The sequence below is a fragment of the Coniosporium apollinis genome (genome assembly GCF_000281105.1).
Source record: "Coniosporium apollinis CBS 100218 chromosome Unknown supercont1.13, whole genome shotgun sequence".
NCBI classification, from domain to species: domain Eukaryota; kingdom Fungi; phylum Ascomycota; class Dothideomycetes; genus Coniosporium; species Coniosporium apollinis.
Window position 1 is genome coordinate 360,227 of NW_006913275.1, and position 20,963 is coordinate 381,189.

Sequence of the window (20,963 nt, forward strand, 5' to 3'; positions counted from 1 at the left end):
CCTCCCTGATTCCCACCTTGACCACCGCCTTGACCACCGCCCTGTCCACCGCCCTGTCCACCTCCTTGACCGCCTCCGTAGTTGCCACCTTGGTTTCCGCCCTGGTTTCCGCCCTTACCTCCCTGGTTTCCGCCTTGGCCGCCGCCTTGACCGCCGCCTTGACCACCACCTTGACCGCCTCCTTGGCCGCCTCCTTGGCCGCCTCCTTGGCCGCCTCCGTAGTTGCCACCTCCTTGGCCGCCTCCGTAGTTGCCACCTTGGTTGCCGCCTTTGTTGCCACCTTGGTTGCCTCCGTAGCCGCCGCCACCATAGCCGCCGCCGTAACCGCCGCCGTAGCCGCCTTTGTTGCCTCCTTGGTTGCCTCCTGGGTTGCCGCCGTCACGGGCGATCAAATCATCGCGGCTAGTGAGGGTTGGGAGGGCACCAACGAGGCCAGTAGTGGCGATCGCGGCGAGATAGAGTTGAGTGAGCTTCATGGTGACTGTGGGAGATGAAGGATCTTGTTAATGGATGTCTTGGACGGTGTTTAATGGTATAGGGAGTTGAGAATGAAGAATGGACAATGGAGAGAGCTTTGATTGTGGAGACTTAAGGTAAAAGTCGACCTGATACTTTGAAGATACGTAGGAGGGCTGAGTCTCTTTATAGCCAGAGATCTCATGCACGTCTAGCTGTGACAACACCAGGTCACTCCAGGTACGGGTAAATCATTGCTGTGATTCGACGATGCAGCAGCTACTCTGCTGCGTGGGCAACCCGTGGGGCCCCGAAGATCCTGAGTCGCCCAAGCTGGAGTGACTGATGATGGTATTACGACAGATGCGGAGCATCTGTTCAAACTTCGTCGTGGTTTCCGCAAGTCCACCTAGGAAATTGTCGGATCGGCGAGGATCTCATGGAATATTGGTATATTCGCTACGGTAGCCTTGCGAATTATCAAACTATTAGATAATAGATGATGGATTGCGCATACATACAACCTTAGCTCGAACGCTAAGAAGCGTCATCTTTGCGGAGACATGCAGTCAAGACGTGGAAGAATCAGGGTTTGGAATGTCTCAGGCATTTTACTGGTAATACTCTCTGCGTCGTAAGCTGAGCTTCCACGCGGTTGGGGAGCCAGGACATGTCGGGATGCTGAGCCAGATGGAATCATCGAACGACATCGGGAAGTCCTGTGCGGTTCCAGGGGCTCGTGTGGAATGTGGTGTAGGAAACTTAAGGCTTGGGAGCACAAGCTTCTGTTAGGAACCGCATTGATCGAGAGATTGGAAGAGCGCCGATCGTACCTAGCTAATGCTGCTTTAGCTGCATGATCAGCGGGACAAAGATGAACAGAGTGAGCTTCCGGATGCTGACTGTGCGCTAGTCTTCCTCTCTATTCGGCCGTTCCAACGTCACAGATGCCACAGGTAAGAGCACCAGCCAACCCGAGCACGATCCTCTGATGAGGTCGTTTTCGTCCGAATGAGAGGAGTTGTTCTTCCTGGGGCTTCAAGATGATGGTTCCTGGATCGTATAGCTACGTGGCTTGCCCCTGATCGCTTCCGTCTAGATCGTGCCAGAAAAGCATGGGTATGCGATAATCGAGACCGCGATTGGCTCTTCTGGAGAGGAGAGAGATAGAAAAGAGACGGTTCAAACGAGGAATCCCAGCCCGCCAGCTAAAACTGTCGTCGTAAGCCGTTGGTGCCGCCGACGTCCGTGTGCAGTCTCGCCCCCCAAATGTATGGCGGGTTCCTGCACTGTACGTTCGATACGTGAGGTTCGATGCCAGATAAGAATCGCAACAGCTTCCAAACACGTAGCACGCTACCGCTTCCCCTACACCGCTTCCTGGCTCCAGCGTTGAATCGTAAGCCCAACTGCTCATCCTCATGCAGTGGAACTCCTCACGGTCCAACAGAAGGCCAAGTATCTCCTGACGCGCTCTGATACAGCAGGGCTAGCCTTACAAAACGCGGGGAATCCCTGACAGGGCCACTCGCATCTTGATACCCACGTCGTGGCTAAAAAAACGTTCCTACCAAGACGCTTCCCTACCAACTTCACGTCCTTGTAATGCTTTCAAGCTTGACAGAGTAACACTCTATTAGCAGCAAGAGCGTGGATGGCATAATGATCAACGTTAACTTATCACTTTAGCGCCTCTATTGATGTTTCTCTTCACAACTGAAAGTGCGATTTTGGTGGAGATGCGGTTTGGTAGGGACATTTTTCTGGTCAGGGTGTGATACCGTGGTTCCACAGATGCGTTGCTGCTGTCATGGCCTGCGCTGTGGCAAGTGGGGAGAAGTGGCGTGTCGTACTATTGCACCACGGAAGCAGGACATGGGCATGTAGGTTGCGAGCACAACGAACCGGAACGAATGCAAGGGGAATTGCTCCCCGCCGCCGATTCATCGGTATGTACTGTACACGATTTCCTGTACATCGTATCAGCCAAGGGATTTGCGTATGACGGGAGAGGATACTTATACCCAGGTAGATTACGTTTTTCTACAACATGTAGATGCCGAAGATGCAGGCTGCAGGTGGTGATGTAGTTGTTATTTGCGGCTGGGTTTACCTCACGATCGACGTCAGGGGACGCCTATGAGATCCAGACAACCGCGCGCCGTCAGCACGCGTGCGCGGCCCCTTCCGTTGGGTCACCTCCACTCCGTGCGGATCAGTCTGTGGGGTACAGCTCCCGTAGCTTGAGACACACGGGAAGCGTTGTGGGGTGCAGGCCGGTGCAGCCAACATGGCAAAGTGCACCCCGAACGCGTTGCTTCCGGCGCTCCCCTCCCGGCAGACCGCTTGCGGCCAAGATCAGCGGTAAAGTGGCGGCTCGAGAAGCCGTGTCTGCGCCTGAACGGAACCCACCGCCGCGGATCCTGAACAAGGAAATTTTGTGGTGAAGGAGTTGATTCCCTGAAATCTCACTCCGAAGAACTGCTCTCATGCAGAAACGCACAACGAGCCAGAGCGACAAACGCAAGCCAAGAAATGCGGGGCAAGAACCCACTACTCCACTCATATCCATGAATGGTTTTAAGTCGAACAAGGGTCAAAATACACTTATCGCCCAATCGGAGATTTTACTGACCCTATCCTGGCTCGTGCTCGATTTAAAACATGTCCTGAAGGAGTTTGCAGTGGCCGATTACGGATTGGTGCTACTGCATGTACCCGCGCACTAGTAAGGATTTCAACCACTCAGCAGTTGGACTTGGAGGATTCAGTCCTCCGAAGGACTTTAAACCTTAAGAGTTGATGTTCAGAATCCTTTAGTTGAGTGCCGGGATGTTATGGACGAATCGCATAACCTGCGATACAGCGCGACGCTTGTAGAGCAAGAAAGAACAGGCTGTATGGGGTATCGAACGAGTGTTGAGACTTTGCGAAAAGGCAAACGGTCGTTTGGAAGGTGTCGTAGCTTTCCGAAGGGTGGCGTGAAGAGGTACAGTATTAGCGAAAGGTAGAGACGAAGAGGCGCCTGTCATCTATGCGCGCTGTTCGTCATCGCTGATGAACGGATCGCCGAGTTCCTCTTCGACGAGGCCACCCGAGTCCCCGCCGGACATGTGCTCATCCTTGTCTCCTGCGTCCCCTCTTTCAAGGCGCGGAAGTTCTTCTGACGGCGGGTTACAGCTCCTTCGGGGGAGGGACGCCTGTTGAGCGTGAAGCTTGCTGCTTCTTCTCTTCCGTCGATGGGATCTCCACTTTTGGATCTTATTGGCTTTGGCAGTCGGCGTCTTCGGCATTCCTGGTGGGACCCAGAAGGCCTGGAGGGTTTGCTTACACGCGCGTCTTCTAGCAGTTGGTCACATCCTCTTCGAGACATCGTCTAGCGTCACGTAGGGCGTCGGCAGCATCATCGTCATGGTTCGTCCGTGACTCGGAAGACCTGAATCTTCCCGCCCCGACGGGCTAAATTCCCTCACTGGCGCGTTCCTTTTGATTGGCTTATGTTAATACTTAGACTCTCCTAACAGAAACGTGCGCGTCGAGCGAAGGAACCTTGGGGATAGCGTGGGATCTGGCGCAATATGAAGACATGGTAGATGATAGTAGATGGCCGGAGGAGGATGGCAGGATAAGGAACGGGTCGCAGCAGGGCAGGTGGGAGCTGAAAGGTGCAGACACGTTGCCCTCCTGTGCAAGCATTAGGCGTAAGCTCAGACTACCTAGGTAGTCACATGGCTTTAGATTGCCTGAAGAGGAGACTTAATAGATAGAGATGAAATGAATAAGAAATTTGAGGAGCTACGAGCTCGGTATGTCTCTCTCAAAAGAAGATAGGGAGAGAAAGAGTGGAGGTGTAAAGACGCATCCCGTAGTGCACTAAACAGATACAGCGTGAGATAGCTAGTCGAGTACAGGAAAGACGTGAGATCATGTAGCGATTCACCACGTTCCAATCGCATTTGGTCAAGAACAAGTCTATCTGGACGGTGCATGTGGTGCAGCAGTGATCCTGCACTCGTGACAAAACGGTAGTCAGGTAAGTAGATAGAATAGAGAAAAGGAACGGCGGGAACAGAGATTAAATAGTAAGAAAGCGGTGGGATAAGCCTTCTCCTTAGTCAAAAGAACCTAAGAGTGTACCATATTACAAGGTGAATGCACCTTATCTGGGTGTGCATAAGGAGGGCGAGTGGAGGGTGGGCGGTGATTAAATATTCTGCTGATAGACTCTTTTTGGGTTTCTTGGCGTTACCCCCGTGTCGAGATCCCATAGTTAGCCGCAACGCGCTTGCTGTGCATGAAGCTCAGCCACGAAACATATCAATTACTGCCTGAAGCTTTGCGCTCCTTTTATCTCTATATTCACTCTGTGCTAGTTAAATGTTCTCTTCGTTGTAGATATATATTATTGCACAATGACTCCCCGCTTCCGCCGCCAGCGATGGCCATTACTAGCAGTCCTTGCTCTCGCGATCTGCTTCCTGCTATACCGTTCCACCCCAAGTATCAATCGCCAAGTTCCTCCAATAGGTAAGATGCAGCCTGTACCACCAGAGAAAGAAGGGCTCTACGACACGGAGCTCCGTAAAACGCACGGCGCGGCCCAGAGCCTTCCACAGCCCTCTCCAGGCTCCGCCGACACCGTCACAAACCTCGATTCGGACGACCTAGACGCTTTCATCCCACCCGCACATTTACCAGCAACAGGCACCTCCCCACCTAGCCTCTTCCCACACCCAACCTACACCCCCGGGATCCCGAAACCGTCCAACTCAACCTACACGCGCACGCTCGTAATCCCTAAGACCGACACAGAAGACGTCTCCTGGGCGCGCGGCCTCCTCGCAGCCGATCCCCACCTCACTGTCGCCGTCTACGACGTCTCGCACCCCACCTCCCCCAGCGACGGCCTCCACGCCATCCCCCAGAACAAGGGCCACGAAGTAATGACCTACCTAACCCACATAATCACGCACTACCACAACCTGTCCGACATAACCCTGTTCATGCACGCCCACGCCATCGCCTGGCACAACAACGACCTGTTGCTCTCCTCCTCCGCCGCAATCGTAACGCACCTCTCCTCGCCGCACGTCGTTCGCCAGGGCTACTTCAATCTGCGCTGCCACCAGGACCCCGGATGCCCGGCGCACATCCACACATCCGGGAACCGCAAGCCTGGCCAGCCGGGGAGACAGGATGGTGAGGATGACGCGAACAGGCCTGAGGTGCGCATCTTTGCGCAGGTGTGGGAGGAGATTTTGCCGGGGGAACGGCTGCTGGAGGTGCTGAGTCAGCCGTGCTGTGCGCAGTTTGCGGTGTCAAGGGAGAGGATCCGCGCGCTCCCGCTCGCGCGGTACGAGTTTTTTCGGGAGTGGTTGCTCAACACGAAAGTCGAGGATCGGCTCAGCGGGAGAGTGTGGGAGTATATATGGCAATTTATCTGGATGGGGGTTGCGGAGTTGTGTCCGGTGGAAAGCGTGTGCTATTGTAATGGGTATGGGGTGTGCTTTGGCGGGGAGGACAAGTATCAGGAGTATTTTAAGAAGAGGAAGGAGGCAAGGGAGATTGATAAGATCCTTGCGGAGAAGAAAGAGGGAGGAAAGCTCATGGAGGCGGGGGAGAAGATGTTGAGGGGCCGAATTGATCTGTTGACCACGGAGATGGAGGTGCTGCGGAAGGAGGCGATGGAGCGGGGCAAAGACCCGAGGAATAGGGCGAAGGAGGCGGGGAGGCCGTGGAAGGAGGGGGATGGGTTTTGAGAGACTCGAGACACACGTCCGAACTTGGCTGTGCGAAGTACGAGATGTCAATGCGATGTCTGCATGCATAAGTCACAACGCCTCGGGAATCGGTCCCACCACGCTGCCGGAGGAAAACGGACGCGTGTTGAGCCTTCGGCAATTGCGGAACTTCCAGACTCGGTCCTCTGTGGTCGCCTGCCCGTACCCTACAGGAAGGGCGCCCGGAGGAAGAACACGGCTACGCGTGATTCTATCGTGGCCAAGGCAGGTAGAAGGAAACGCATATCGGCTGCCCTCCGCTCGAGGAGAGGAACCCATTCATACCGGTAACCCTGTACCGCAGAGCCTAGCTGGTAACCGCAACCGCAACAAGCGCCGATCACGGAGGAGGGAGCGACGCATCACCCTATCATCATAGCCGCAGAATCGCGGTGGCGGGAAGCGGAGCAAATGCGACGAAGACTGTACCCGTCAAACTGCCTGTGGAGATGGCAGAGACGGAACTGTGCTACGGTTCTGTAGCTCAAGGGGACTCCTTAGCTTCACGCTCAAGCTGTGATCACGGAAAGCTGCCGTTGCAGGCCCTCAAAGAGCTTTGGACGGAGAACAAGGAAGAACAATGGCTGTCCTCATTACAACGTGCGTGTTTGAAGCGCTATACAGATTTTCAACAGGGTTGAAACAGGACGCATCATATGAGTAGAGCGCAGAGAATCCGCTCTTTTAGCCTATCTATCAGCAGCCGATATGGAGCTCACACGCAGTTTTTTAGCCCTCCAGATGCAAGCAAGCAGCAAATCCACCCAGCTTTCCAAGCAAATCCACCCCCTTTTCGGTGCCCAGCCGAAGCGAACCGTCATCAATTTCAAACGCCAATCTCGCCGCGCATTTCATGCATATCGCTTTCGTTCCGCTTTCGTTCCGCCTCCATCCCACCTCCAACACATCCCACCCAGCCTCTCCCTCCCTTCCTTCTCTTACGCCGACGCCCCATCCGTCTGCATCTGCATCTCCTTGGTCGTCTTCCCGGCCCTCGAGCTACGGAGGATCTTTTTGATTTCCTCTTCGAGGAAGTCCCAGTCGTCCGTCGGCAGCGGCTTACACTCGACGCCAAAGAAGGCCGCGATCTTCGCCAGCTTCTGCCAGCTGTCCTGGTCGTGGACGAAGTTGACAGCGACGCCGACACGGCCGAAACGGCCTGTGCGCCCGATGCGGTGCAGGTAGGTCTCGTAGTCTGGCTCACCGCGGAGGGTTTCGGGGATGTCCTTGGGAGCGGTTAGCTGATGTATCGGTTGTAAGGGATTGGAGAATGGAATGGGAACGAGGAATGGGGAGGCTGGGGGACTTACGTAGTTCACCACGATGCTGACGGATTGCACGTCTATGCCGCGGGCGAGGACGTTGGTCGTGATGAGGACCTTCGCACGGCCGTCACGGAAGCGGTCGATGATCTCGTCGCGCTGGGGGCCCTCGAGCGCGCCGCTGAGTTGGGCGACTTTGTGCCCGTCTTGCGTGAGGCGGCGCTCGATTTCGGCGGCGGTGTCGCGGCGCTGCGATAATGTTAGTCCTCTAGTGTACCTGAAGCCAAGGGGTTGGGAGACGAACCTTCACGAAAATGATCGAGGAGGCGATGGTCATGAGACCATAGAGCTGCACCAGCACCCTGTATTTGTCGTCCTCGCCGTTGCAGTCCAGGAAGACTTGCTTGATGCCCTCGACCGTGAGCTCTTCGTGCTTGAGCGTCATTTGATGCGCGTTCGGCGCGAACTGGGTCGCATATTGGATAACCTGTGGTGGAAAGGTGGCGGAGAAGAGGACGACCTGGATGTTTCTCGGTAGCAGTCTAAGTTCCTGTTAGCAATGCCGTTCTCACTTGCGCAACCGGGCGAACCCACGCCTTCACCCGCTTGCACTGATCACCTAAGCCCTGCTGATCCAGCATGTTGTCCGCCTCGTCTAGGACGAGGATTTTGATCTGACGTGCGTCGAGCAGCTTCCTCCGGATCATGTCCATCGTAGTCCCCGGCGTGCCCACGATGACCTGTCCTTCGAACTTCTGACCTCGCCGGCTGGGGTCCGGTATCGCTGCGGTGACCACAAGACCCTTTGTGAACTGACCCATAGTCTCCACAACGCCCTTGATCTGTCTCGCCAGCTCCCGACTCGGCGCAAGAATAAGCGATTGTGGCGCCATTGTTTCGAGATTGATGCGGTGGAGGATGTTGAGCGTGAAAGCCGCCGTCTTGCCTGTGCCGGACTGGGATTGAGCGATAAGATTCGCCGGCGGGTTATGCATGAGTATTGGGAGCGCCCACTCTTGGATCTTGGAGGGCGAGCGGAAGTTCATGTTGTAGATGCCATTTAGGATAGATCGTTCACTGGCGCATGCACACGCGATCAGCTGCTTCCCTCATTCGAACGGATTTGGACGAGTAAACCTACAGTCCGAGCTCCTCGAAGGTCTTTACGGAATGCAACGGGTTGTTCGGGTCCGCTTGTAGATCGCTCAGCTTCACATCCACGTCGTACTCTGGCTCTCGCAGTTCTGAGCCGTGCTTCTCGGTTGTCGCGCCGTCACGCTGCGCTTCCTCGACTGTGCTCTCTGTCTCCTCGGGAGCGGTGGTAGAGGCCTGGGGCTCGCTGACTGTCTCAGCCGCTGAGGGTAGGGTGATGCGGCTCTCGAGCGAAGCTGAGTTCGACACTGCGGCGTCGGCCTGTGTGTCGGCAGGAGTTTCGGAAGCCATGTTGTTCAAAGAGGAGAAAGAACGAAGAGTATGTCGTGAGCTTTGTGACGGCAAGACGCTTTGTGGCTGGCGGCTTCAACGTCGCGTCGTGCGTGTAGTGAGAGGTTTTGATATGAGAGAAGAGTGATGGAGAAGATGAGACGAGCTTGGAGCTATGCGGCCGAATGAAGCGAACGAATGATCCTAAGTCTTCGCGCTATTGAAGCTGATGTGTACCTCGATAGCTCTCAAGCGGCAACTTATTCAGTTTCCTGGCGATGTAGGCAGCAGATGCGTTATACTGCCTAGCTATTACTCTTATGGTTGTGGTTGCAGGCAGATAAAGCACAATAACATTTTTCCCCGTTGACATTTGAAGGCGTCGCGGGGCACTCGCCGCCTTGGCCCGCCCGCCGCTTCATCCCCGCGCTCGGCGTCGAGTGTTCGCCAGCAGGTGCAGTCCATCGCTGCCCCATATAATACCGTTGCGAGCTGCAAGCTTTCTTTAGCACATATGTCTGTTCGCCCTGGATATGCCTACACCGGAAGAGTACCACACCAGACTCTGAAGCTAGACCGCCGCATAGAATGGCAGAACTGGATATAGCGCCCAAATTCGGCGCCGAGCTGAAGGTAGATACTGGCTACCCTTGTGTGTTCACTATGTAAGCTGACAACGTGGATGTAAAGGATGGCTATAAGGTTGTCAACGCCTGGGTACGTCCCTATCCTCATGACCACACCTTCTGCATACGAGGCCTGCGCAATACTACCATCAACCCGGTCAATACTTCAACGGGCTAACCAGGTGCTCACCAGGTGTCCGGGGGCATTGCGTGGCTGGACGATATCCAACAGTTCTACCGCGAGCGTAGCGCAATCGAGAAAGAGTACTCCGCGAAGCTGAACGCCTTGGCGAAGAAATACTTCGAGAAGAAGGCCAGAAAGTCTAGCAGTCTCAGCGTTGGGGACACCCCTACCGTCACTCCAGGCTCACTCGAGAGGTACCCTCATACTGCGCCCGAAGACGGATATGTCAGGCTGACAGGCTTTACCCAAGTGCTTCTATGACCACATGGAATGTCCAGCTCACGACGCTCGAATCTCGAGCGGCAGAGCATGACCAGTTCGGCTCACAACTTATAAGTAACCTCGCCGACCCCCTCAAGCAACTCGCTTCTCGATACGAAGACCTGCGCAAATGTCACGCCGACTACGCTGCGAAGCTCGAGAAGGAGCGGGACTCGTCATATGGCGAGCTTAAGAAGATGAAAGGCAAATACGACAGTTCATGTCAAGAGGTGGAGAGCCGGCGGAAGAAGACCGAGAGCTCCTTCGACCACAGCAGAACCAAAGCGCAAAACGTCTTGGTACAGCAGATGGCCGAGATGAACAACGTCAAGGTGCGACCTTTCCTGCAACGAAGTAGAGCATGCTGACCCCTGCAGAACTCATACCTCATCAGCATCAACGTGACAAACGTGCAAAAGGAGAAATACTATCACGAGTATGTCCCCGAATTGCTCGATGTAAGGCCTCACGTGCTCGACACAAAACGTCATCTAGCGACTGACAGTCATGCCTACCCTAGAGCTTACAGGACTTATCAGAAACCCGCGTCGCCAAACTCAACTCGATATGGATGGCCGCCGCTCAGATCGAAACAGCAACGCTGGCGCGAAGTACAGAGTTCCTCAAGCACTTGGCGTCAGAAATACCGAGGAACAATCCAGTGCTCGACTCCATGATGTTCTTGCGACACAACATCGCCGATTGGCGCGAGCCAGCAGACTTCGCCTTCGAGCCCAGCCCAGTATACTACGATAACGACGCGATGGTCACGGACGAACCCGCCAAGAACTTCCTCCGCAACTACCTAACAAAGAGCAAAGGGCTCTTAGGGGAATATCGCCGCGAGCTCGAGACCAGACGGCGCGAAGTCGAGAACGCCAAGCGGGTCCGCAAAGCAATCCGCGAAGGCAAAGACAAGCGCGACGAAGTCGAGGTCGTGCGTGCCATCTTCTCTCTTCAAGAAAACGCGCACGAAGCCGAGCGGCAGAAAGTGACCGCCGAAGTCGAAGTCTCGACCATCACCTCCGCGGTCGGAGACGTCAGCATCGGCGCGCGCAACCACAACTTCAAGTCCCAGACCTTCAAGATCCCGACGAATTGCGATTACTGTGGTGACCGGATTTGGGGGCTCTCGGCCAAGGGCTTCGACTGTCGCGACTGCGGCTACACGTGCCACAGCAAGTGCGAGATGAAAGTGCCTGCCGACTGTCCCGGCGAGCAGACCAAGGAAGAGAGAAAAGCACTCAAAGCCCAGCGCCAATCGTCGGCACAGAAGGCCGCCCCAACTAATGGCGCGGCAACGGATGCGCACTCCAGCAAGCCGTTGATCAGCAGGAGCGACACAGTCAACTCGATGAACACGCTGAGCTCCGGCTACTCGGCGACAGCGCAGCGATCCATTTCCGGCACCGCTGCCACGCCGCCGGTAGAAGAGCCTCAGCCGGAGAGGACCTCCACGATCAAGGCGTCGCCGTCGCGCAGGAGCCGTATTCTTGCGCCGCCGCCGACGAGCTACATTAAGGATTCCAGCGACGGCGCTGCGGAGACTAGAACTGCGCAGCCGCGGGGCAGGATGACGTACCCGTACCAAGCGAACGGAGAGGGCGAGATTAGCGTAAGCGAGGGCAGTAATGTCGTTATAGTTGAGCCGGACGGTGAGCCTCCCCTCCCCTTCTCCTCTCCTTCTCCCTTAGCAAGACGCCCCAGGAGCGCACGAACTAACCCCCCACCAGACGGCTCAGGCTGGCTCCGCGTCACCTCCGGCTCCTCCACCGGCCTCGTCCCGGCCTCCTACGTCGAGCTCGCCCCCACCGCCAATTCCACCCCACCCCCCTCAGCCCATGCGACCCGCCCGCACTCAACCTACTCCAACAACTCCTCTGTCTCTCTAGCCGGCTCCCACGTCTCAGCCTCCGGCGCCTCCTCCTCCGGCGGCACTCTAAAGAAAAAAGGGCCAGCCGTGGCCCCCAAGCGCGGCGCCAAGAAACTCAAGTACGTCGAGGCGTTGTATGAGTATGAGGCGAGGAGCGAGGCGGAGCACAGCATGAAGGAGGGAGAAAGGTTCGTGCTTATTAGCCCGGACGCGGGGGATGGGTGGGCGGATGTGGAGAAGGGGGGCCGCGTGGCGAGCGTGCCGGCGAATTATGTGCAGGAGGTTTAGGGTGGGATGAGGGAGCGTCGTGAATAGAGAATATGCGAGGGCGTTGCGGAGGTTGTGCTTGCGCGGCCTGGGGGGCAGGGGACGTGCCTACATGGTTGGGGCGCTGGAATTGACGTTTTGAAGAGCCGTGGGCGGTGGGCTTGCACGCAGCGCTGGGAAAGGCAGCGGTCTGTTGGGTTGTTAGTCGGTAGTCATTTCTATCAATCATGTCCCTGATCAAGGCTGTCAAGATCGGCTTTCTGGCTTTGCTTCACCTATAATCTCGTGTCTTGTCTAGCTCATTTCACAGCCGCAGACAGCATGAGAATACTGACTTATGCTAACGAAGCGACACAGGTTGCAAGATGGACGTTAAAGAGCTGCGTGTACATAGCTACCACCACTTTCTCACAATTTTCTCGCTGTTTTTACAGCTTCTCACATCCACCGTTTCTCACCTTTTCTCAGCATTCAACATTCGTCAACGATCTACGGACACCATTTACTTCCGAATACGGTAATACACACGCTTTGCATGGAACATCGTTTCATTTCAGCTGCCACACCTCACTTCTCAGCTCACCTCTTGGCTCACCCCTTAGCTCACTCCTCAGCGCACTTCATAATAACTCTCAACTCTCACTTCTCACTTCTCAGCTTTCTTCTCCACTTTCGGATCTCATCTCCCATTTGGTTCTTATCTCTACAGGTTAGGTTTTGGATTTGAGAGATTGCAGCGTGGGGGACGAGATACAAATACAATATCGGTTAAGTGAACTGCAAGGCCTCCCATCGACATAGCACCTAGTACACCATGAACCATCATCCACAAACCCGTATGTGCGCAACCGCTATGGTCGTCGTAGATATCTTAATAATGTATCCGCTGAGCCTAGCAGATTGCGTCCATGCAGGTTGCAGACCTTTGGCTCGAAGCACGGAGGGAGTTGTGAGGAGTGAGATGAGATCGACAGCTTGCTATATTTGTAACCTTGTAGAACGAAGGTCAGCGGCTAACAATGTAGAGAATTTCAAAATGTGGGCCCGCAAGGCCTACAAGGTTCACAACATTTCTCCATCGGCTGCCCCCCCAAGGTTTGAACGTATTACTCTATGCACAGCTTCCTCGAGGATCACATGTTTGTAAGAGTAGGTGTGATGACTTCGTAGCTTATCCAGGGCTTACTCAACCAGCACACATTATGAACCTTGGCAATGTGAGGGCTGTACTCATCTAGATAAAGATTCTGTATTTTGCATGGCAGCGGAACAGGCGGGTAAGAGGAGGGAAAGGTTTGTCCTGGCATCGACACTCGATCCGCCATCGTCGTTTTTCTGTGCGGCTCAGTACCATGCCGTGTGGTGTTGATGACCGGTCTTCCAGATAAGGTCTCAAGTAAACAGGATCTGGACAGAGATTGGGCTGCCTGGATGGGCGCAGTTTTAGGCGTCGATAACGCAAATTGGTAATCCATGGGAACAAGACTTGCAAAGCGGGCCAGTGTCTGTGGGATAACAAAAGCCTCGCCAGCCGGCTTCACATGCTGATAGTGGGCGTAAGAGGTATCTGGGTTTTAGGGTGATGCTCGAATGAGGAACCTCGCAGTCCTACACTAACGTCCTGCTGCTCTATCCAGTAGAAGCCTCGATGCACTACATGGCCATTGAGGGTTGGAATGACTGTCTCTGACTAGAATTCACTCAACGTTGAACGCTGGACGCCAGCCAGTCGGCTTGGGCCGTTGACGGGAGGCTCAGAAGAAGCGGTGCATCCTGATTTGATGGACAGACGACACGGCACAGCGGAGATGAGTCCAGCGGACCCTTTTCGAGCTGCAGGGACCAAGGCTCGGTGCACTTAGTCATTGCCGCATCCTTTCCTACTAAAATGCGCCAGAGATGCGGCAACGTCTAAGTGCGCCGAGCCCTGGACGGCAAGGCTTAAAGCACGCAACGGGATGGCGATCAGAGCGGACGGGACAACATTTCAAGAACCAGTGGCAGCGGTCGACTTGTCATGCGGCAGAGACGCCGGCCGTTACAGCAACAAACTAGATTGAGGGTCCCGTTGATCCCAACGCGCAGGGAGTGGAAAAAGTCCGGACGCCGACAAAAAACTCCTTCGGGAAATGATGTCATCTTCGAGGACCCTGCGACGCTCAACACCGAGCCCAAAAACCGTCGATGCAACGCTGCAGCGGAACTGCGAAGCTAATCATTGGAAACCTCACGGCGTCGCCCGAAAGCCTACTTGTCTTGAGTGGCTGTTGAGCGCCCCTGTCAAATCCTGCGCCGCTATATTGTGGCCACCGACTGACAGCGAATGATAGAGCAACAGAGCTAAGCAGAACATGAAAACCCCTCCAGCTCTCGCCGTCATCAGGGCAATGCTTGGTACGCGGCCTGCACTAGAGTCATCTACGGGTTTGATAAGCATACCGCTAGGGTTTCGATTGTCCTTCAAGGGTCCAAACATGTGGCTCACGGAACGCCTCTGATGCGATGACCGTTGTGGAATCGCTGGGTAAACCCCACTTATAAAACTAGAGTCGTGGGTATTTCCGTTGTAGTCTCTTCATATCCAAGCTCTCAGATGCCTCGCCCTCAAGAACTCCTCCGAGAGTAGTTCACTTCACTCTATCAGTCCTATCCCCTGCATAACATCAGACCGAGAAGCTCAGAAACTCCACTCAAAACCCATATCAGCGAGACACCGACTCCCCTTAATCTGCTTGGGAATTGCTACGCTCCAATACAAACACCGCTGAAGCAGCGAACCTCGAATTATCTTACCAATATGTCGGCCCCATCTCTCATAGTGCCTCCTCCCCAGGGCCGCTTCATGCGGCGCATCAGCTCGACCGATGTCTCCCGCGAGAGCCTCAACCTTGGCCCCACAGTCGTCGTGCCTCCAAAGCACCTCATGGCTCCCTCAGACGCCCATGAGACCGCGGCTGCCATGGAAATGGCGAGACATAAGCTGGCGGAGGGAGCGGTATCACGGGCCGGCACTCCTCCGACACCAGCGGAGACCGCCGTTACTGGAAGGTACGCTTTCGCATTCGATATAGATGGTGTCCTTATTCGTGGCGGTCAAGTCATACCGGAGGCGATTGAGGCTATGAAGGCTTTGAACGGCCAGAATGAGTACAGCATTAAAGTGTGAGTGGTCTGAAACCACGATGCAGTCCGTCGGGCACTGATGTTGCCAGACCTTACATTTTCGTAACGAATGGCGGCGGCAAGACTGAGCAGGAACGTTGCATACAACTCAGCAAGCAGCTCGAGATGGAGGTTTCGCCGGGCCAGTTCATCTGCGGCCACACTCCGATGCAAGAGATGGCGCAGAAATTCAACACTGTTCTAGTCGTGGGCGGTGAAGGAGAGAAGTGCCGACAAGTAGCAGAAGGCTACGGTTTCAAAGACGTAGTCACACCAGGCGACATCATCAAGGACAACCAGGACACCACTCCCTTCCGCAAACTGACACCCGAAGAGTTCAAGAACTCGCGGTTACGAAACTTCGCCGAAGTCGAGATCGAAGCCATCTTCGTCTTTGCCGACAGCCGCGACTGGGCGTCTGACCAGCAGATCATCCTTGATCTCCTAATGTCCAAACGCGGTCGGCTAGGCACACGATCAGAAAATTACGACGATGGCCCGCCCGTCTTCTTCTCGCACAACGACGTCGTGTGGAGTGCCTCCCACGACTTAACCCGTATCGGCATGGGCGCCCTCCGCGTCTCACTCGAGGCCATGTACAAAGCCGTCACGGGCAAGGATCTCAACACCATCGCATTCGGCAAACCTCAGATCGGCACTTTCGAGTTCGCGACCCGCCTTTTGCAGCGCTGGCGGAAGGACACCCACGGTATCGACGCGCCACCTGAGACTGTCTACTTCGTCGGTGACACTCCCGAGTCTGATATTCGCGGTACGAATGAATATAATGAGCGCTCGGAGCATACTTGGTATTCGATCCTGGTCCGTACGGGCGTCTTCCAGGAAGGCACGAAGCCTAAATTCACGCCTAAGGCGACCGTCGATAATGTCCTTGAGGCGGTCAGGCACGGTATGGAGCGCGAGTACAGGAAAGCGCTGAAGGCCACTGTTGAAGAGGAGGCGAACATGAGCGCCATTGCTGAGTAGGCCAAATTCTCATCACGTATCTTCCGTTCGTGATGTTGAGCTGGCTCTGCGTCGCGGCCGGGAGTGAACTGCATTGAAGGAGTTTTCATATTGGTTCTGTGTTGCTTTTTGGTTACCATGTGATATCCCAGCCACATGCGGCATAGCATGCATTGGTCTGCGGCCAGCGAGATTATGTAGTGGTTGTAGGTATCAGGAGCAGTACCTTGGATATATCCCATAGATTAGATTGATGATGGCCCGGCGCACAGGCATCTGTCTGCTAAGAACGCTTGCCGCCTATAGCAACTGGCTTTTACTTTGGGGGTTCACATGCGTGCTTGGGACATGTAAAAGTAAACCACAAGTAACACGACAAGTTTTACAGAGCTAACTATTAGACACGTCTCCGCCGTACAGAGGAGTGCCTGAAGTTCACCAAATAGTAGGCTGTTGCGAGCTTCTCATGGAACCTTTGACACGAGGCATATATCTCGACTGATTAGACTGTAAAGATCAGCAGATATATAAACTTCCCTCATTGAAAATTCTCAATCAGCATTTCGCCCAATTTCCATGGCGCCAAACCGCAGCTCCTATCAACACAGCAGTAAAACAACTGGCGACCACTCACGACCATTTATGAGGACGCCTAGACCCTACTGACCGGTCTACTCCTCACCCCATGCCCAGCCTGCCACCCAAGCGCCCCCTTCGCCCTCTCCCAATCTCCGAAGAACTTGCGCCGGTCAAATGGCGCATCATCGACAGGCATCAAGTTGACGCCCTGCTGGTAGTGGAACGGTCTCCTCGGCTCGGTCTCCTCCCTCTCCACCTTCCCCTTGCCACCCTTCCTCCTCAACGGCTTCTGGCTGTGCTGTCCCGATTGCTGCTGTTCACCAGTCTGCTGCGGCCCGGATCTAACGTTCCTGATGATATCCCTCAACTCGGCGTCATCAGCCGTGATCTGCGCTTTCAGAAACCCGAGATCCGTGTCCCTGGCGCTGAAGGCCGCCATGACCGGGACCCTGGGCTCATACGTCCACTTCGCCAGCTCCGGCTCCCTATTTGGCTGTATGTTTGGATCCAACAACGCCGCCGCACCCTTGTCGAGCAGCTGGACAATGTCCAGACTCTCCCCCGGCGGGATCGGGGTGGAGTGGCTCGGCGTAACACAATCCATATCGACCTCCTTCCTGAGTACATGATCAACATCTACAGCGCTGAAAAACGCACAACTCTGCGGGAGGTCGTGAATCCCCATCTGCTGACTAAACATGGCGCGAGTCCACAGATTCGCAACCTGCAGTGCCATCGCGGCTCTATACTTGTCCTCCTCCTTGACCAGATACCGTATCTCGTCGTGGACGGTGATCGCGAGCCGCGCGGAGAGGTTGTACCGCCGGACCAGGTAGTCCATGCTCACGATGAGCAGGTGCAGGTAGTCCACGCCCGAGGACTGGATGGCCCAGTTGATGCGGCTCGTAATGAAGCCGCCCTTGTTCAGGAAGCGGCGCAGCAGGGCCTCCGTGATTCCGGCGCCCAGCACCGGCGTCCGGGGGCGCTCTTGCTCCGCGAAATCTTCCAGCCGGTTGAAGACCAGCGACTCGGTCCCCCCGCGCCAGAAGGGGCGGTCATGCAGCGCCTTGCGCGTGCTCTTCTTGCCCTTCGTCGCCTGGTACAGCTGCGCGGCTGTCTCGGCTGTCTGCGCCTCCGTCAGGCTCGGGTTGAACTGCCGCAGCAGCGTGGCGGCAAACTTGAGGCCTGCGCCGTAGATGCGGCCGTAGTTGAACACTTTGGCGTCGTTGCGGCTTATGCCCAGGATCTGAGCCGTGCGCGAGTGCATGTCTGTACCGGCTGCTTTGGTGCCTTCGAGCGTCATGAAGCCGATTGCGTTTCCGCCGTGTAGTTGGAACTGTGCGTCGCCGACTAGGGAGGCGATCCAGAGTTCTTGCGAGTCGACGTCTGCGCCGACGAAGCAGTAGCCGGGGGGCGCTTGGATCATGGATTTGAGCTCGGAGCCGACCCGGTTGGGCTTGGCGTTGCTGGCGGTTAGCCAGGTGTTTTCGACGGCGCGCCGGGTTATGGTGCCCATGGGGATGATCTGGGGAAGGATGAAGCCGGTGTCCTTGTCTGGGACAGATGAGGACGAGGGTGTGGCAGAGGCGGTTTCTGAGGCGTAGACAACCATCTGAGACATGATGCGGTCGCGAGCGGAAATCCAATATGAGCATGATGCATTCATCTCAAGAGCTTCCTTCGCGTACGCGTATTCTGACGAAAGTCTGCCTTGCTCAAAGTGCTGCAGATAGCCCTTGGCCAAGGGGTTAGCGCATCGGGCCATTGGTCCATCCTTGTGTGGGACTTTGAAGTACTGATGTTGCGTGTCGTCATGAAGAGTCGGGTTCTCCTCCTCAGACATGTCACACTCACTCATGCCCTTGTCGTTGTACATAAAGGCCTGGTCTATGGGTACTTGATACGTCCATCCGTGCTTGTCTGACCAGACGAGAGGATAGCTATCCCATGCCAGGCGCAATAGTAGAGGCGCTATTCTAGTCCGGACCGTCAGGTTCATTGGGCCATCGTTCTTTACGAACAGGCCTTTGTACCAATTCGGCATCCCTGGCTTCTTCTGTCGTGCTGCCGGCTTCGGAGGATCTCCCTTCTTCTTCGGCTTGAGATACCTTATCTCCTGGCCCGACCAGTCCAGCTGACTCAGCCAAGGATCGTTGGTGTACTTTTCCGGCTGGTCTTTTATTTCTAGCGCTTTCGCCGCGAGAGCCTCGAGGCGCGCTTGAACGGCGTCTGAAAGCTTGTGATAGGTGGCCTCTGCGTTGGCGATGTAGGCGTCCCACGTCTTGTTTACCGGTAATATCTCCGCGGACAAATGTCGCAGCGCAGCGAAGCTGACCGGGTGTGGGCATGTTTCAACAAACAACGGAAAGACCTTCTGGTACACTCGATGGGTAATCTCCACATCGGCTGCACAGTAGTCCAGAAGCTCCTCCAGTTTCCCCCTGATGCCTGCTCGATCAAGCTCTCCAAAGTATTCTCTTTGAGCTTTGTCGATTGTGATACCGCAGTGGAAGTGCGCCACGTCCCGTAACGAGTTGACGGAGCTCCGACCTATCCACAGTTCCTCCTCTTCGCTCGTTAAGTTGCCGGACTCCAGCAGAGCCGATAAATCAGCTCCTTCATCAGAACTCGCAATTCGGTCCCTCAATTCACGCTCTTTCCGGCGCTTGACCCACGTAGGCCGCTGTCTCGAACACATGCCATTTACGGCCACATGCAACGACATGGTGTCCACAAATCCTGTGCTCGACTGCTTGATATCGTACTCTTCCGCTATTCGTGCCCGATCATATCCGATGTTGTGTCCGATTACGATCTTGGCCTGATCGGGGTCCCCTAGCGGTATAAGGTGGCGATCCGAATCCGACTCCCCGAGCAACCAAGGCGATATCCACGCGTACCACGCATCAGGGCTGACGGCGCACGCCATGCAGGCAAATGAGGTCTCCTTCCACATGACTTCCGTGTCAAATGTAAGCATAGACTCATTCGGCGCGTCCACAGCCTCCGATGTCCCATCTCGATTGTATTTTGTCCAGCCACTTCTACGGAGCCATTTTCGGGGTTTCGGCGGAGCGTTTGCACGGGCATACTTCTTCGCTAGCGATAGCCATGGCTCAGCGGCATCCATCCCAAGCCGGTAGAAGTGCTCGTCCAGCGAAGCGCCCTGCAGGCCTGGTATGTCGAAGCCGACCGGCGGCGTGGAGTCCTGGTTCTTGCCGAGGAGGTCATGGCGCGTGAGGTGGTCTTTGGAGAGCTCGATAAGCTCTTGCGGAGGATGCGTTGCGGTGCCGGGGAACACCTGAGGGTGGACGGTGCTGCTGAGCTGCTGGACGCCGATGTCGTTGAAGCGCGCTTGGGATGGGACTACGAGTAGTTAGCCGGAGAGCAAGGGGCTCGTTGCGCGGGTCTATGTACTTGAGAGGCTTTGCGGATTACTTCTGTGCTCTGGTTCTTGCGAGGAGGCGTCGATAGCATAGCATCTTCGCGAGAGGAAGCCGTAAGGGGCGCTGGAATTTCGCGCGGAGGAGGTATGCCGCAAGGGGATTTGCGCGATGAGCCGCGCGCGTCTGCTGACGCGCATCTCCAAGAAGACAATGAGTATACACAACTATGGCATGGTGTAACTACAGACTTGATGCGAAAAGGAGTGGACGCTCTGACAGTCTGAAGCTTCTCCTTCATGCGCGTCATGCATCCGCCCGGCGCCGTCGAGCTTCAGGGCTTTCGTCGAATCTCGCACGGACAAGTCACAGGGCTGAAGAACACCACACGAGGCTTCAGTGCACTTAACTTAGACGTTGCCGCATCTCTATGGCATTCTGTAGGAAACGATGCGGCAATGACTAAGTGTACCGAGCTTTGACCCAAGCACCACCCAAACACCCACGCGAGTGACAGAAATCGCCGGACTCCAAAATAGATAGGTCTTCAGTCAGCTAAGGAAAGGTCACGAACAGAAGCAACTCCTTATAGTATACCACCTTAAGAGTGTGTTCAGGCTACAACTAAAGGTGGAACGGCTGGGGTAGAGGTCTTTAGAAACGTGGCGAGTCCAATAGATTTTGGGGATTTAGGAGTGGATTGGAAGTCCAGCAATTAGCGTGTCTAGGCGAGTTCTATCAC

The 20,963-nt window shown here is 55.3% G+C and overlaps 6 protein-coding genes across 6 annotated transcripts in view; 3 read left to right on the plus strand and 3 right to left on the minus strand.

Annotated features, from left to right (window-relative positions):
* The window catches only part of W97_03279 (uncharacterized protein), a gene marked incomplete at both ends in the record, with an annotated part of 1,113 nt that extends 637 nt beyond the window's left edge, over positions 1–476 (minus strand). Inside the window, one exon of the mRNA XM_007781176.1 lies at positions 17–476. Within this exon, the coding sequence (XP_007779366.1) occupies positions 17–476 (460 nt within the window). The remainder of the gene's footprint in view (positions 1–16) is intronic.
* A 4,512-nt stretch (positions 477–4,988) lies between these two features.
* On the plus strand, positions 4,989–6,215 carry W97_03280 (uncharacterized protein; the record flags this gene model as incomplete). The annotated part of the gene is made up of 1 exon (XM_007781177.1): positions 4,989–6,215. One exon carries the CDS (start codon positions 4,989–4,991, stop codon positions 6,213–6,215), a length of 1,227 nt encoding a protein of 408 aa, XP_007779367.1.
* A 959-nt stretch (positions 6,216–7,174) lies between these two features.
* W97_03281 (uncharacterized protein) lies at positions 7,175–8,941 on the minus strand (the record flags this gene model as incomplete). The annotated part of the gene is made up of 5 exons (XM_007781178.1): positions 7,175–7,462; positions 7,547–7,747; positions 7,803–8,040; positions 8,093–8,575; positions 8,640–8,941. 5 exons carry the CDS (start codon positions 8,939–8,941, stop codon positions 7,175–7,177), a joined length of 1,512 nt encoding a protein of 503 aa, XP_007779368.1.
* Positions 8,942–9,508: 567 nt separating this feature from the next.
* On the plus strand, positions 9,509–12,152 carry W97_03282 (uncharacterized protein; the record flags this gene model as incomplete). Its single annotated transcript, XM_007781179.1, has 7 exons — positions 9,509–9,553; positions 9,611–9,637; positions 9,740–9,924; positions 9,981–10,323; positions 10,369–10,449; positions 10,512–11,646; positions 11,725–12,152. The coding sequence occupies 7 exons, from the start codon at positions 9,509–9,511 to the stop codon at positions 12,150–12,152; spliced, it is 2,244 nt and encodes a 747-aa protein (XP_007779369.1).
* Positions 12,153–14,928: 2,776 nt separating this feature from the next.
* Positions 14,929–16,280, plus strand: W97_03283 (uncharacterized protein; the record flags this gene model as incomplete). Its single annotated transcript, XM_007781180.1, has 2 exons — positions 14,929–15,293; positions 15,344–16,280. 2 exons carry the CDS (start codon positions 14,929–14,931, stop codon positions 16,278–16,280), a joined length of 1,302 nt encoding a protein of 433 aa, XP_007779370.1.
* Positions 16,281–16,911: 631 nt separating this feature from the next.
* On the minus strand, positions 16,912–20,421 carry W97_03284 (DNA polymerase gamma 1; the record flags this gene model as incomplete). Its single annotated transcript, XM_007781181.1, has 2 exons — positions 16,912–20,204; positions 20,256–20,421. The coding sequence occupies 2 exons, from the start codon at positions 20,419–20,421 to the stop codon at positions 16,912–16,914; spliced, it is 3,459 nt and encodes a 1,152-aa protein (XP_007779371.1).
* Positions 20,422–20,963: the final 542 nt, after the last annotated feature.